Raw genomic sequence first — 16078 nt, forward strand, 5'->3', positions numbered from 1 at the left:
ACTGAAGGGGTGGGGGTGGGGGGAACGTTGTGATGCGTCAGCGCGATGACATCACCAACGCGGCGCTGCTGACTGGCAGCCTCGGTTACTCCGCCCCGCCCCCCACTTCCGTCCCCCTGATGAGGCCACATCCGCCCTGCTCCAAAGAAATTGCCAAAGTGCTGAATTTCGACGGTTAGGCTGTCCCAGGCACCGGGGCGGCCAGAACACATTGAGACCGGTAATTGCGCCTGGTTTCGGGCGGTGGGCAATTTCGGCCACTGAGAGTTCCCGAAACGCGAATCTGATTCTAGTGGGTTTGGGTATGTAAACTCCAATCATGACCGATTCCATTCCATCACTTCAGCCCAAACATACTGCAAACAGCATCACCCAATTACATGCACTTTGACATGAAGATTTCTTTAAATATTCACTCATGGGATGTGGGCGTCGCCGGCAAGGCCGGCATTTATTGCCCATCCCTAATTGCCCCTCGAGAAGGTGGTGGTGAGCCGCCTTCTTGAACCGCTGCAGTCCGTGTGGTGAAGGTGCTCCCACAGTGCTGTTAGGGTTCCTGGATTGTGACCCAGCGACGATGAAGGAACGGACGATATATTTTCAAGTCAGCATGGTGTGTGACTTGGAGGGAAACGTGGAGGTGATGGTGGAGTTCCCATGTGCCTACTGCCCTTGTCCTTCTAGCTAGTTGTAATTATTTGCTTCATGGGTTCTTGGCTTAAGAATTCATAGCAACACATTGCTATTAAGAACTAGTTGGTTTATTAACAAAGGTTTAACAATCACACTACACATTACCAGTTCATCCACCAGGCTCACAACCACCTGCCTCATCGTGGATCCCCCGAACCCAATTGGCTGGGGTTTTATTGAGTCTTGTGAACATCATGTAACTGGCTAAGCCACTCATAATGCAACAGCTCTACAACTATTTTAAAGTAACTTTAAATCAGGTGCCCCCTTTTGTAAGGGCACAAAAATCCACAAATTAACCAATAAACATTAAAGGGAACCAGACAAATCGAATTAAATTAAAATGTTGTTCCCTGTTGAAATGATGCACTCCAGTCCCTCCAGCGCCCACCTCTCGCGGAAGGCCGCGAGCGTACCGGTGGACACCGCGTGCACCATCTCCAGGGACACCCTGGCACGAACGTAGTCGCAGAAGGAAGGCAGGCAGTCGGGCTGAACGGCCCCCTCGACCGCCCGCTGCCTGGACCGGTTAATGGTCCCTTGGCCAGGCCCAGGAGCAGTCCTACGAGGAGGCCTTCCGACCTGTTCGCTCCCCTCCGCACAGTATGCCCATCAACGGCTCTACAAACCTGTGAGCATACCCACAAGTGCATACATTACAATGGTAGAGGTCGCGTGTTTGGGAGGTGCTCTCAGAAGCTGAGGTTTGAAGTTTCCGAAACAAGGTACCGGGAATTTCCTCGGTGCTGCTCCCACCCTGACGGCTTTACCTTGCGGCACAAACCCGGCTTGCGCCATTGCCGAGATTGGAAACTCGCTGTACAGAGAGTTGTGAGTTGTCTCAACAATTGTGGCTCAGAGCCTCACCCATCATTTCAAACCCGCTTCTCCCATCACCTAAAGCTTAAAACTCTCACCCTTGTGTTCCGATCCCTCCATGGCCTCACCCCTCGCTCCTACATGGAGTGAGGTCACAGAGCAGCCATGATCTCATTGAATGGCAGAACAATCTCGAGGAGTTAAATGGCCTCCTCCTGTTCCTATGTCCCCTCCCTATCTCTGCAACGTCCTCCAGCCCTGCAACCCCCTCCCCTGAACTCTCCATGCCTCCAACTCCGGCTAAGGGCATCCCTCCCTCCATTTGCCCCACCATTGGCGGCTGTGTCTTCAAGCATCAGTTCCCCTCCATCACTCTATAATGATCTCCCTAAACCCCTCCATTTCTCTGCCTCTCCGTCTCTTTCTGTAAGAGCATCCTGAAAACCCAGTGCCTGAACTTTGCCCAACACACTCTTCGCTGATAGAATAGCAGATACTTGGTACATAATCCTGTAAATCCATTGGCAGGGTACGTGCACCAACATCAGTGTTCTCCCTCAGGCATCGAAACATCAATCACGCTCAACCAGCTCCGATGGGCGGGCCACATTGTCCACGTGCCTGATGCAAGACTCCTGAAACAAACACTCTACTCCAGGCTCCGACACGGCAAGCGAGCCTCAGCAGGGCAGAGAAAACGCTTCAAGGACACCCTCAAAACCTCCTTGAAAAAGTGTAACCTCCCCACCGACTCTTGGGAATCCCTGGCCCGAGACCGCTCAAAGTGGAGGAGAAGCATCCGAGAAGGAGCCGAACACCTCGAGTCTCTTCGTCGGGAGCAGGCGGAAGCCAAGCGCAAACAGCGGAAGGAGCGCGCGACAAACCAAGCGCTCCACCCACCCGTCCCTCCAACCACCGCCTGCCCCACCTGTGACAGAGACTGTCCATCCCGCATTGGACTCATCAGTCACCTTCGAAACTCCTGTTAGTGGGGAAGCAAGTCATCCTCGAGGCCCGGGGAACTGCCTAAGAAGAAGACTTGGTGTGAGAGGACACTCCCCCTCTCCCCCCATCAGCCCTTGGTAATCTCTTTCCAGCCCACCTGGAATCACAGAGCTCCACTGGCGTGTCTCTAACAAAAAACACACATGCAATCTCTCACGGGGTTGAGTGTGTAACCACAGCACAGAATGGAACCTGGCTGGGGGCCATACTCTATACTCGGTTAGACTCAGCAGTGAAGTTTTTTTCTTTTGAAGGCAAAGTGAAGAGTTGGGATGAGATCAGTCACCGTTCACTGAAGGCAGTCCGCATACCATGAAAGGGGAAACACCGCTGCTCAGGAAGCGAGACGCAAGCCAGGCCCTTTCGACAGATGCTCAGCCAACATTTCATCCCTGCCTTGTATGAGGATGTCCCTTTAGAGACACCATCCCCATGTCTTTGTCCATATGATTGATCTTGCATTGTTTTACCCCCTTCATCATCCCTGAAGTTAGTAATTGGAGTGTGTATTACATATAGCTCTCCATTTTATCCACACACACACACACACACTTATATCTTCACTCCCCATGTATGTATATATAAAAGGAAAAGAAAGAATTTGCATTATATCGCGCCTTTCACCACCTCGGGATGTCCCAAAGCACTTGACAGCCAATGAAGTACTTTTGAAATCTAGTCGCTGTTGCAAAGCAGACCATATTTGCGCACAGCAAACTCTCACAAGGAGCAATGTGATAATGACCAGATATCTGTTTTTTTTTAAATGATGTTGATTGAGGGATAAATATTGGACAGGACACCTGGGATAACTCCCCTGCTCTTCTTCAAAATCGTGCTGTGAGATCTATATATCTATATCTGTACATATTGTGTATTTGTATATATATGCAGTCCCCTACCACTTAAAACCACCATGTTTAAAATGGGCAATCACTTGTATCGGCCAAAAAGCACTGACCATTAACCATTTGTCGTGTTCTTCCTCTGCTTCTTTTATGGGGTTGCTGAACCTCCTTTTAGTTTGATCCACATGTTTGTGGCAGATTTGTCCATTGGTAAGTTTAACTACCAAAACCATATTCCCCTCTTTGGCAATCACAATGCCTGCGAGCCATTTGGGCCCTGCAGTGTAATTAAGGACAAAAACAGGGTCATTGACATTAATACATCGCGCCCTCGCTTTCCTGTCATGGTAGTCACATTGTGACTGACGCCTGCTCTCAACAATTTCTTTCATAGTAGGGTGTATAAGGGATAACCTGTTTTTGAGCGTCCTTTTCATTAGCAGCTCTGTGGGTGGAACCCCTGTGAGCAAGTGTGGTTAGGATCTATTGGCCAACAGGAGGCGTGATAAGCAGCTTTGTAGGGAACCCCCTTGGATTCTGAGCATCCTCTGTTTGATTATCTGCAATGCTCGTTCCGCCTGGCCGTTTGAGGCCGGCTTGAATGGTGCCATTCTGACATGGTTGATTCCATTGCCTGCCATGAAGTCCTGGAATTCAATGCTTGTGAAGCAGGGGCCATTGTCACTGAACAAGATGTCCGGTAGACCATAGGCGGTGAACATTGCCCGTAGACTTTCTACCGTGGCAGAGGATGTGCATGAATTTAAAATGGCACACTCAATCCATTTGGAGTAGGCATCTACTACAACCAAAAACATTTTTTCCATGAAAGGACCTGCGTGGTCCACATGGATACGTGACCATGGCTTGGCGGGCCAGGACCAGGGGCTAAGGGGCGCTTCCCAGCTGAGCACACATGTTGCACCTGCGAACACAAAGTTCCAGGTCTGCATCTATCCCTGATCAACAAACGCGTGGCCTGGCAATTGCCTTCATCATGACAATGCTCAGGTGCCCATTGTGAAGTTCTCTGATAAACACCCCTCTGTCCTTCTGGGGCATGACTACTCGGTTTCCCCACAGTAGGCAATCGGCCTGAATCGAGAGTTCATCCTTGCACCTATGAAACAGTTTAAACTCCTCAGGGCAGCCCTGTACGTGGCTACCCAGTCCCCATTCAGGACACTTTTCTTAACTAAAGACAGTAGTGGGTCTTTATTTGTCCAGATTTTAATCTGATGGTCTGTCACAGGTGAGCCTTCGCTTTTGAAAGCTTCAACAGCCATGACCATCTCAGCATCATGCTCAGTTGCCCCCTCAGTGGTGGCTAGTGGGAGCCTGCTGAGTGCATCGGCGCAGTTTTCAGTGCCCGGTCTGTGCCGAATTGTGTAGTCATAGGCGGCTAACGTAAGTGCCCACCACTGTGTGCCGACAACAAGGCCATAGAGAGAGAGAGAGAGAGAGAGAGAGAGAGAGAAGGCGAGAGAAAGAGAGAGAGAGAAGGCGAGAGAGTGAGAGAGAGAGAGAGAGAGAGAGAGAATGCGAGCGAGGGAAGGCGAGAGAGGGAGAGAGAGACAGAGAGAGAGAGAGAGAGAGAAGGCGAGAGAGAGAGAGGGAGAGGGAGAGAGAGAAGGCGAGAGAGAGAGAGGGAGAGAAGGTGAGAGAGATGTCGATCGTCTTTGACTGTCTCTGTTACTGTCCTTAAACGCACCATTAACAGGTGTTGATGGCCCCATTACTGGCCGCATTGTCCATTGCGATGGCATGAATTGCCGTTCAGCTAGCCATTGTCTCTGTTGAATTCCCCCTTTGGGTTCGACTACATGCTGGGGCATGTCCGATTGCCCTTGTCTGCCTAGAGAACTGTGTGCCGCGTTAACAATGTTGACTCCCTGGTCGTTTTCCGCATTTGAGCCAAAGTTTTTGCCATAAATCATTCTGGTCTCTTCCTCCCCTGAGGTCATTGTCCTGGTCAGAGCCGCCGCTTCCAAGGTCAAGTCTTTGGTCTCAATCAGTTTCCTGAAAACCCCAGTGTGCCCGATGCCCTCAATAAAAAAGTCTTGCAGCATCTTCGCTCTGCAGGCATCTGGGAACTTACATAGGCTCGCCAGTCGCCGGAGGTTTGCCACGAAGTCTGGAACGCTTTGCCCTTCTCACCGCCGGTGCGTGTAAAACCGGTGTCTCGCCATGTGCATGCTGCTCGCCGGTTTAAAGTGTTCCCCGATCAACTTACTGAGCTCTTCAAAAGTCCTGTCCACCGGCTTCTCTGGCGCTAGAAGGTCCTTCATCAGGGAGTACGTCCTGGATCCACAAACCGTCAGGAGATGAGCCCTGTGTCTGTCGGCCGAATCCTGTCCCAGCCATTCCTTAGTGACAAAACTTTGCTGTAGTCTCTCAATAAAGTCGTCCCAATCATCATCTGTGCTGCTCGTGGCCATGCTCGCGTGGTTTAAATTCCAGTTTCTCGTCGCCAATGATATGTCCTTACTATACAGTATAAATGCACACGAGGCCCATACTTGAGATAAGGTCACTCTGTGGCCTGTTACCTTTATTACCAAGACCTCAAGAGACTGAAGGTGGGTGGAGCTTCCCCTTTTATACCAGAAAGTCCAGGTTAGGAGTGTCTCCCACAAGTTCACCCCCTGTGGTCAGTGTTCTCAAGGTGTACAACTTAGGTCAGCTTTTACATGGGTTACAATGATCATTGAATACATGACACCCACAACCCCGCGAGATCTCTGCACTCCTGCTCTTGCGCATCCCTGATTATAATCGCTCCACGATTGGCGGCCGTGTCTTCAGCTGCCTGGGGCCCTAAGCTCTGGAATTCCCTCCCAAAACCCCTCCGCCTCTCTCTCCTCCTTGAAGACGCTCTCTTGAAACCTACCTCTTTGACCAAGTCATCTGTCCTCATATCTCCTCACGCGGCTTGGTGTCAAATTTTGTCACTCCTGTGAAGCGCCTTGGGATGTTTTACTACATTAAAGGCGCTATATGAATGCAAGTGTGCCGGAAAGTGCCATAACCTCTGGGGCTACGGACCGAGAGCTGGAAAGCGGGATTCGGCTGGGTTGCTCTTTGTTGGCCGCGGTGAGCCGAAACGGCCTCCTTCCGTGCTGTAAATTGCAATGATTCAATGAAGTTGTTGTTGTTTATTTTTAAATCGGCAGGCGCACCACCGTTGTGTGTTCAACACGGATACGAAGCAGCCCCCGGGCACTTCTTGCAAGGCCTTTGCCTTTCGGGGTAACCTTCGATTCCAGTCGCTGAATGGCAGCCTCAAAAGGCAGCCGGAACTACACTACCCACGGTGCACTGCGGGCACTGCAACCGGGCAAGTAACGACAGGCCGAGGGACCAGCCCTTGCTCTGATACCATTGGTCCCTTCCACAGGCAGATCGAGTCGCTGTGTGGCTGGACGTAATCCCAATCAGTTGCAGCATGTGCAGCTGTCAAAGCTGGGATGAGCTGCACAGTCAACAGCCTCACAATCCCTCCAGTCTAAAATTAACCAGCCCGCAGAGAAAGCCAGCAGGGCAGAACCAGTCTCGATTGCCCGCAGTAAGAATTGTGTGTGTGTGTGTTTTTTTTTTAAATCTCCCGTTTAAAAGGGGTTGGATGGAAGCAAGCTAAGCCGCCATGCCAGCGCAGCAGAACAGATCGCGGGCCAAGGAACGCAACAATGTCCTGAACCGACCCGAGTTCCTGTCCCTCAACCAGCCGGCGCGGAGCGGGCATGAGTGGAGAGGTCCGGCGAGGAAGTACGGCGGGCAGGGTGGCCAGCAGCAGCAACAGCAGCAGCCTCAGCAGCAGCAGGCTCTGCCGGGCGATGGCAAGGAGTCGACGCAGCTGCCCGAGGAAGACTGTATGCAGCTGAACCCTTCCTTCAAGGGGATCGCCATTAACTCCTTGCTGGCCATTGACATCTGCCTGTCCAAACGGATGGGAGTGTGCGCCAGCAGCTCCTCGGCCTGGAGCAGCGCCCGGCCCATGGTCAAGCTCATCGGCATCACGGGCCACGGCGTGCCCTGGATCGGGGGCACCGTCTTCTGCCTGACCAAGAGCAACACGGTGGTCGGGCAGGAAGTGCTCCTCAACCTCCTCTTCGGTGAGTTGCCCCACCTTTTCCGGCGGCGGCGAGCAGCGAGCAGCGAGGCGGATACAAGAGGGGCGGAGGGTCCTCCCCCGCGCCCGCCCGCCCCCCCCGCGCCCCTTTTGCCAACCGGGGGCCATTCTGATTTATTTCGGCACGGGTTCCGGCAGGCGAGCCTCGCCGCTCAGCCGACTGCCGCGGGCGGGTTAAAGGCCGGGGTGCAAAGGTCACGCTGGGGGCATCAGGGGTTCAGTGATCAAGCCGCAAGACGACTGGGGGAGGTGGGGGTCGGGGGGCGCAATGCTGGAAGGGCCGATCATAGTCGGTTGCTCTCGTTTCTCTGTAATGTTGGGGGGCCCAAATGATGGCTCGAAATACCCCCTCGCTTGCCCTGCCTGTGTGGCCCACGGAGCCTACCTTACCCAGCAGGGTGGCCAAGCAATGTCCCCTTTCATTTTTTTGTGGGTGGGGGGGGGTGGAGTGGGTGCGTGATCCGTTCGTCACTCCCGGTCTCTCTCACTCCCGGTCTCCCTCACTCCCGGTCTCTCTCACTGCCGGAGTCGCTCACTCCTGGTCTCCCTCACTCCCGGTCTCCCTCACTTCTGGTCTCTCTCACTCCCAGAGTCGTTCACTCCCGGTCTCCCTCACTCCCAGTCTCCCTCACTCCCGGTCTCCCTCACTTCTGGTCTCTCTCACTGCCGGAGTCGCTCACTCCCGATCTCCCTCATTCCCGGTCTCCCTCACTCCCGGTCTCTCTCACTGCCGGAGTCGCTCACTCCTGGTCTCCCTCACTCCCGGTCTCCCTCACTTCTGGTCTCTCTCACTCTCGGAGTCGTTCACTCCCGGTCTCCCTCACTCCCAGTCTCCCTCACTCCCAGTCTCTCTCACTCCCGGAATCGCTCACTCCTCGTCTCCCTCACTCCCGGTCTCCCTCACTCCCGGTCTCTCTCACTCCCGGAGTCGCTCACTCCTGGTCTCCCTCACTCCCGGTCTCCCTCACTTCTGGTCTCTCTCACTCCCGGAGTCGCTCACTCCTCGTCTCCCTCACTCCCGGTCTCCCTCACTCCCGGTCTCTCTCACTCCCGGAGTCGCTCACTCCTGGTCTCCCTCACTCCCGGTCTCCCTCACTTCTGGTCTCTCTCACTCCCGGAGTCGCTCACTCGCAGTCTCCCTCACTCCCGGTCTCCCTCACACCGGGTCTCCCTCACTTCCGGAGACAGTCACTCCCAGTGTCCCTCACTCCTGGTCTTCCTTACACCTGGCGTCCCTCACTCCCAGTCTCACTCCCGAAGTTGCTCACTCCCGGAGTCACTCACTCCCGGTCTCTCTCACTCCCGGAGTCGCTCACTCCTGGTCTCCCTCACTCCCGGTCTCCCTCACTTCTGGTCTCACTCACTCCCGGAGTCGCTCACTCCCGATCTCCCTCACTCCCGGTCTCCCTCACTCCCGGAGTCGCTCACTCCTGGTCTCCCTCACTCCTGGTCTCCCTCACTCCCAGTCTCTCTCACTCCCGGAGTCGCTCACTCCTCGTCTCCCTCACTCCCGGTCTCCCTCACTCCCGGTCTCTCTCACTCCCGGAGTCGTTCACTCCCGGTCTCCCTCACTCCCGGTCTCCCTCACTCCCAGTCTCTCTCACTCCCGGAGTCGCTCACTCCTCGTCTCCCTCACTCCCGGTCTCCCTCACTCCCGGTCTCTCTCACTCCCGGAGTCGCTCACTCCTGGTCTCCCTCACTCCCGGTCTCCCTCACTTCTGGTCTCTCTCACTCCCGGAGTCGCTCACTCCCAGTCTCCCTCACTCCCGGTCTCCCTCACTTCCGGAGACAGTCATTCCCAGTGTCCCTCACTCCTGGTCTTCCTTACAAACCGGCGTCCCTCACTCCCAGTCTCACTCCCGAAGTTGCTCACTCCTGGAGTCGCTCACTCCCGGTCTCTCTCACTCCCGGAGTCGCTCACTCCTGGTCTCCCTCACTCCCGGTCTCCCTCACTTCTGGTCTCACTCACTCCCGGAGTCGCTCACTCCCGATCTCCCTCACTCCCGGTCTCCCTCACTCACGAAGTCCCTCACTCCCAGTCTCCCTCGCTCACGGAGTCCCTCACTCCCAGAGTCCCTCACTCCCGGAGTCACTCACTCCAGATCCCCCTCACTCCTGGTATCTCTCACTCCTGGTTTCCCTCACTCCCGGTCTCCCTCACTCCTGGAGTTGGTCATTCCTGGTATTAGTCACTCCTGGAGTCGCTCACGCCCGGTGTCCCTCACTCCGGAGTTGGTCATGCCTGCTGTTAGTCACTCCCAGTGTCCCTCACTCCAGGTCTCACTCACTCCCGGAGTCACTCACTTCCAAGTGCCCCTCACTCCCAGTCACCCTCACTCCCAGTGTCCCTCACTTCCGGAGCCCCTCACTCCCGGAGTCATTCACTCCTGGTCTCCATCATTCCTGGTCTCCCTCACTCCCGGTCTCCCTCACTCCCGGCCTCCCTCACTCCCGGTCTCCCTCACACCCAGAGTCACTCACTCCCGGTCTCCCTCACTCCCGGAGTCGCTCACTCCCGGTAACAATCACTTCCTCACTCCCGCTCTCCCTCATTCCCGGTCTCCCTCACTCCCGGTCTCCCGCACTCCTGGAGTCGGTGCTGTTTAAAGGGGTGGCACGGCCCAATCAAAGTACGGCGCATGCACGGTTTTACCTACTTAATGGCCGGTGAGATGGCTGTGCATCTGAAAGGGAACTTTGTTGCCAACCGACCAGCGTTGGCCCTGAAGTCCCCAGAAATTGAAGATTAATCTCCTGGACTGTGCGGCCAGCAAAACCCCGGGGTAGAAAAGTCACTGGGGCCATTAAATAAAGTGTGTGTGTGTTGTATTTTACATTTACTTTCAGCGCTTTGGTTTATTAGTGATAAAGATATCGGCGATGAGGGAACAAACATCTGTGTGGCTGGGCTGGGTGGATGGGATGAAGCCTCCAGGGGAACGTCCAACCAGAATTAGCGACCCTGTTGCTCAGGGCGATCTGTAGCTACGATTCGTGGTCGCTGCTCTCAATGTTGTAGGCTCGGGGTTTTGGGAAGGGCCGTTCTTTGTGACTTGTTGGCGGATAAATCCTTAAAATCAGACCACTGCGATCTGTTAGCGCCAGCAACGTGAGGTATAAGCAAGTAAGCGGAGGACAGTTTAACCAAGGGCTCCCCTGGAACTCCGTGGTACCTCCCTATATTGCTCATGGAGATTTACAAGGATGTTGCCTGGACTGGAGAATTTTAGCGATGAGGAAACATTGGATAGGCTGGGTTTGTTTTCTTTGGAACAGAGGAGGTTGAGGGGAGACCTGATTGAGGTGTATAAAATGATGAGGGGCCTGGGTAGAGTGGATAGGACTGACCTGCTTCCCTTAGCAGAGGGGTCAACAACCAGGGGGCATAGATTTAAAGTAATTGGGGGGAGGTTTAGAGGTAATTTGAGGGGAAATTTCTTCACCCAGAGGGTGGTGGGGGTCTGGAACTCACTGACTGAAAGGGTGTTAGAGGCAGAAACCCTCACCACATTATAAAAGGCGCTATATAAATGCAAGTGTGCTGGAAAGTGGCGTAACCTACAGGGCTATGGACCAAGAGCTGGAAAGTGGGATTAGGCTGGGTAGCTCTTTGTCGGCCGGCGAGGACACGATGGGCCAAAATGGCCTCCTTCTGTGCCGTATAAAGTTCTGTGATTCTTTGACTGCAAGCAATTCTGCTCGTGAGTCAACACTCGGCAACAACTTGCATTTATGGAGTGGTTTACCGTGGTAAAACGTCCCCTGACGCTTCATAGGAGCGGAATCTGTCGCAAATTTGACACCAAGCAACAGAAGGAGATAATTGGACAGGCGGCCAAAAGCTTGGCCAAAGAGGTAGGTTTTCTGGAGTGTCACAAAGGAGGAAAGAGAGAGAGAGCTGGAGAGGGAATTCCAGAGTTTTGGGCCAATTTCTTTTGGGGTGCGTGGCCCCTTCAAGGGGCTGCACCACCCATTGCAAATACAGCGCATGTACGCGGTTGTTCCTATTGAAAATCCGGTGAGCAGGCTGCGCGGGATCTGCAGAGCGCTGTGCGGCTTAAAGCGAATCTTGCTTAAAGGCTGATGGCATGGCCGCCAGTGGTGGGGCGATCAGGACACCAGGGATAACTCCCCTCCCTGCTCTTCTTCCAAATAGTGCCCTGGGATGTTTTACATCCACCTGACAGGGCAGGAGGGCCTCAGTTTAACATCTCATCCAACAGACAGCACCTCCAACTGTGCGGCACTCCCTCAGTACTGCCCCTCCGACAGTGCGGCGCTCCCTCAGTACTGTCCCTCCGACAGTGCGGCACTCCCTCAGTACTGTCCCTCCGACAGTGCGGCGCTCCCTCAGTACTGTCCCTCCGACAGTGCGGCGCTCCCTCAGTACTGTCCCTCCGACAGTGCGGCGCTCCCTCAGTACCGCCCCTCCGACAGTGCAGCGCTCCCTCAGTACCACCCCTCCGACAGTGCGGTGCTCCCCCAGTACTGCCCCTCTGGCAGTGCGGTGCTCCCTCAGTACTGCATTGGGAGTGTCAGCCTGGATTTTTGTGCTTAAGTCTCTAGAGTGGGACTTGAACCCACGACCTTCTGACCCAGAGACAAGCGTGCTGCCCACTGAGCCAAGCATGGATTTGCTCTGAATTGATGGTATTCTTCAGCGATGCTACAGGAAACGCCCAGTGAAGGAAGTGAAATGCTTCACAGCTTTGCAATAATAAGAGTGCTCTTGAGGTCAGGTTTAAGGCATGTTTGGCGTACGATGTCATTGTGGTTATGTGACTGGACCGGTAATCCAGAGGCCTGGGCTAATGATCTGGAGATACGAGTTCAAATCCCACCACGGCAACTAGTATCAGTATCAGTAATGATGACCATGGAACGACCAGATTGTCATAAAAACCCAACTAGTTCACTAATGTCCTTTAGGGAAGGAAATCTGCCGTCCTTACCCGGTCTGGCTTATATGTGACTCCAGACCCACATCAATGTGGTTGATTTTTAACTGACCTCTGAAATGGCCCAGCGAGACACTTAATGAAGAAGGCGGCTCACCATCACCTTCCTGAGGGCAATTAGGGATGGAGCCGGTGACATCCATATCGCAGGAATGAATTAAAAAAACATTATTGGCGCACCTGGTGGTGTTATAGCTGACTGAGGTACTGAGAGACTAACACCGGGAGCAGTGAGGGAGACCGGGGGTGAGTGAGACTGGGAGTGAGGGAGACCGGAAGACCGGGAGTAAGGGAGAGGGAGACCGGGAGTGAAAGAGACCGGGAGTGAGGGAGAGGGAAACCGGGAGTGAGAGAGACCCAGAGTGAGGGAGAGGGAGACCGGGAGTGAGGGAGGCCCAGAGTGAGGGAGACCGGGAGTGAGGGAGAGGGAGACCGGGAGTGAGAGAGACCAGGAGACTGGGAGTGAGGGAGACTGGGAGCAGTGACCCAACCGGGAGTGAGGAAGACCAAGAATAAGCAACTCTGGGAGTGAGGGAGACCGGGAGTGAGCGACTCTGGGCGTGAGAGAGACCGGGAGTGAGGGAGACCGGGAGTGTGGGACACCAGGAGTGAGGGAGACCAGGAGTTAGCGACTCCGGGAGTGATGGACTCTGGGAGTGAGGGCGACCAGGAGCGAGCAACTCTGTGAGTGAGAGAAACCGGGAGTGAGCAACTCCGGGAGTGACTAACACCGGGTGTTCAGCACCGATATCTCACTCTTTAATGCCCGCACAGCTTCTCCCTAAACACGTAAAAATGTACACTGCTAATGTTATTACTTTCTATATCCATGGCCACTGATCTAAAGCAAACCAGGGCAGCTAGACGCAATATCTTCAGGTAATTGGATCCAATTTCTTAATAGATTTCTGAATTTGCATATTATCCCTTTTTTCTCTCTAGTGAATATGGAGTCCCAGGTTTAATGCATTTCAAGTGCGTCAACATTTCATTTAGGATGTTCAATATCGTGAGGGGTTGGACAGAGTAGATCGGGAGAATCTGTTTCCACTAGCAAGTGGGTCAGTAACCAGAGAGCACAGAGTTCAAAATATGTTTGGGAGATGAGGAGAAATATTTTTGCTCGGCGAGTTGTTGTGATCGGGAACGCGCTGCCTGAAAGGGCGGTGGGAGCAGATTCAATAGTAATTTCCAAATGGGAATTAAATGTTGTTTTTAATTCATTCTCGGGATGTGGGCGTTGCTGGCAAGGCCGGCATTTATTGCCCATCCCTAATTGCCCCTTGAGAAGGTGATGGTGAGCCGCCTTCTTGAACCGCTGCAGTCCGTGTGGTGAAGGTGCTCCCACAGTGTTGACTTTGTCGTTGCGGTTTGGTACAACTGAGTGCCTTGCTGGGCCATTTCAGAGAGGCACTTTGCTGTGGGTCTGGAGTCACATATAGTCCAGACCGGGTAAGGGCGGCAGATTTCCGTCTCTCAACAACAACAACAACAACAACAACAACTTGTATTTATATAGCCCCTTTAACGTAGTAAAACGTCCCAGGGCACTTTGCAGGAGTGTTATAAGACAAACAAATAATTTTGACACCGAGTCATATAAGGAGAAATGACAGCAGATGACCAAAAGCTTGGTCAAAGAGGTAGGCTTTTAAGGAGCGTCTTGAAGGAGGAAAGAGAGGTAGAGAGGTGGAGAGGTTTAGGGAGGGAGTTCCAGAGCTTGGGGCCCAGGCAACAGAAGGCACGGCCACCAATGGGTTGAGTGATTATAATCAGGGGTGTCAAGAGGCAGAGTTTGAGGAGCGCAGACATCTCGAGGGGTTGTGAGGCTGAAGGAGATTACAGAGAAAGGACATTAGTGAACCAGATGGGTTTCAACAACAATCTGATCGTTTCATGATCACCATCATCGATACTACCTTTTTATTCCAGATTTATTTAATTATCTTAATTTAAGTTTCCCCCAGCTACCGTGGAGGGATTTGAACTCACGTTTCTGATTATTAAGTCAGGCCTCTGGATTACTGGTCCAGTAGCATACTATGTTACCGTACCCACTATTGAATAAATACTTGAAGGAGAAAATATTTGCTGGGCTATGGGGGAAAGAGTTAGGGTGTAATATCTGCTCCTGTGCTCACAGGTTTGTTGAGCTGTTAAATGGGGAGTGGCTTAGCCAGTCACGTGATGTTCACAAGGCTCAATAAAACCCCAGCCAGTTGGGTTCAGGGGCTCCTCGATGAGGCAGGTGGTTGTGAGCCTGGTGAATGAACTGGTAATGTGTAGTGTGATTGTTAAACTTTTTGCTAATAAACCAATTCGTTCTTAATATCAATGTGTTGCTACGAATTCTTAAGCAATGAACCCATGAAGCAAATACATTACTGGGGGAGTGGGACTAATCGGATCGCTCTTTAAGAGAGCCGGCACGTGTATGATGGGCCGAATTACACCCCCCTCAGTGCTGTGTGATTCGTGATCGGGGCCCAGAAGAGGCGAGGGCCCAGGGGCAGCACGGGCCAGCCCACACTGCAATAGATGTGCGCACTAGGTCCGTGCAGCAGAGCTGGTCTCCAGTCGTCTAGGTTAACCCTTGCCACTGGACCAAGACCGAGCTCTGTTAAGCCCGTGTGGTGGCTGGTTTGCAACGGCCACCACACGTTAAAAAAAATCCACGCACAGGCATCTTCCACCTTTCAGGATGTAGGTCAGGACCTGGAACATTAGGTCCTTCATTGAAACACCTGTGAAGTCATCCCTGTTTGGCGTGGAAGCAAGTCATGCTCGATACGAGGGACCGCCTACAATGATGGTGATTCTATGAATGGATAAGTCCCTGCTCATTTCTGAAGTGCTGATTGATTAGGTGCATGATGGTCACTATCAAATCCGTGTCCCCGATACTGCAAGTACAGTGGCCTGTGGACAAACTGCATCCACCCAGCTCTCGCTAACTGGGGTTCCCATTCCTCTCACAGCTAGGCACCTGATTCCAGTCTCCACTGATTGAATTCGACTGGTCCACGTTTGCTTTTCATTAAGCTCCCACAACATGATGCGGCGAATGAGAATAACATGTAATGCTGAGGCCTGTTACCAGCTGGACTGGCCTGTAAACAGGTTGATGCAACCCGATATGAGACAGGGTGGAAGTGTCCTATAATAGACCTGCTGTCTCTTCACTAGACCGGGGAGCAAAAAGAAAGATCTTTGAGACTGAACGCTCGGTAGAATCTGGTCAATACTAAAGCTTTTAACCAGATTAACATATAACATTAACCCATTGTTTCTATTCATTGATATATAATCACAGAACGAGGCTCTGATGTATTTGCTTCATGGGTTCTTGGCTTAAGAATTCATAGCAACACATTGCTATTAAGAACTAGTTGGTTTATTAGCAAAGGTTTAACAATCACATTACACATTACCAGTTCAACCACCTGCCTCATCGTGGATCCCCTGAACCCAACTGGCTGGGGTTTTATTGAGTCTTGTGACCATCACGTGACTGGCTAAGCCACTCACAACTCAACAGCTCTACAACTATTTTGTTGCAGACATTAATACTAGTGCCTCCTCACTAAAACCGACACATTGAACAAATTAAACTTTTACTAGTAAAC

General features: G+C 52.8%; 1 protein-coding gene across 3 annotated transcripts in view; it reads left to right on the top strand.

Annotated features, from left to right (window-relative positions):
- The first annotated feature begins 6785 nt into the window (after positions 1-6785).
- Positions 6786-16078, top strand: part of LOC139233144 (inactive phospholipid phosphatase 7-like) — a 219933-nt gene continuing 210640 nt past the window's right edge. The window contains exon 1 of one of the 3 annotated variants that reach the window (XM_070863712.1): positions 6786-7477. In XM_070863712.1, the coding sequence (XP_070719813.1) occupies positions 7009-7477 (469 nt within the window). In that variant the 5' untranslated portion in view covers positions 6786-7008. The remainder of the gene's footprint in view (positions 7478-16078) is intronic. The other 2 variants (XM_070863713.1, XM_070863711.1) reach the window with 2 other exon arrangements.

This window comes from Pristiophorus japonicus, chromosome 20 (assembly GCF_044704955.1).
Source record: "Pristiophorus japonicus isolate sPriJap1 chromosome 20, sPriJap1.hap1, whole genome shotgun sequence".
Taxonomy (NCBI): Eukaryota; Metazoa; Chordata; class Chondrichthyes; family Pristiophoridae; genus Pristiophorus; species Pristiophorus japonicus.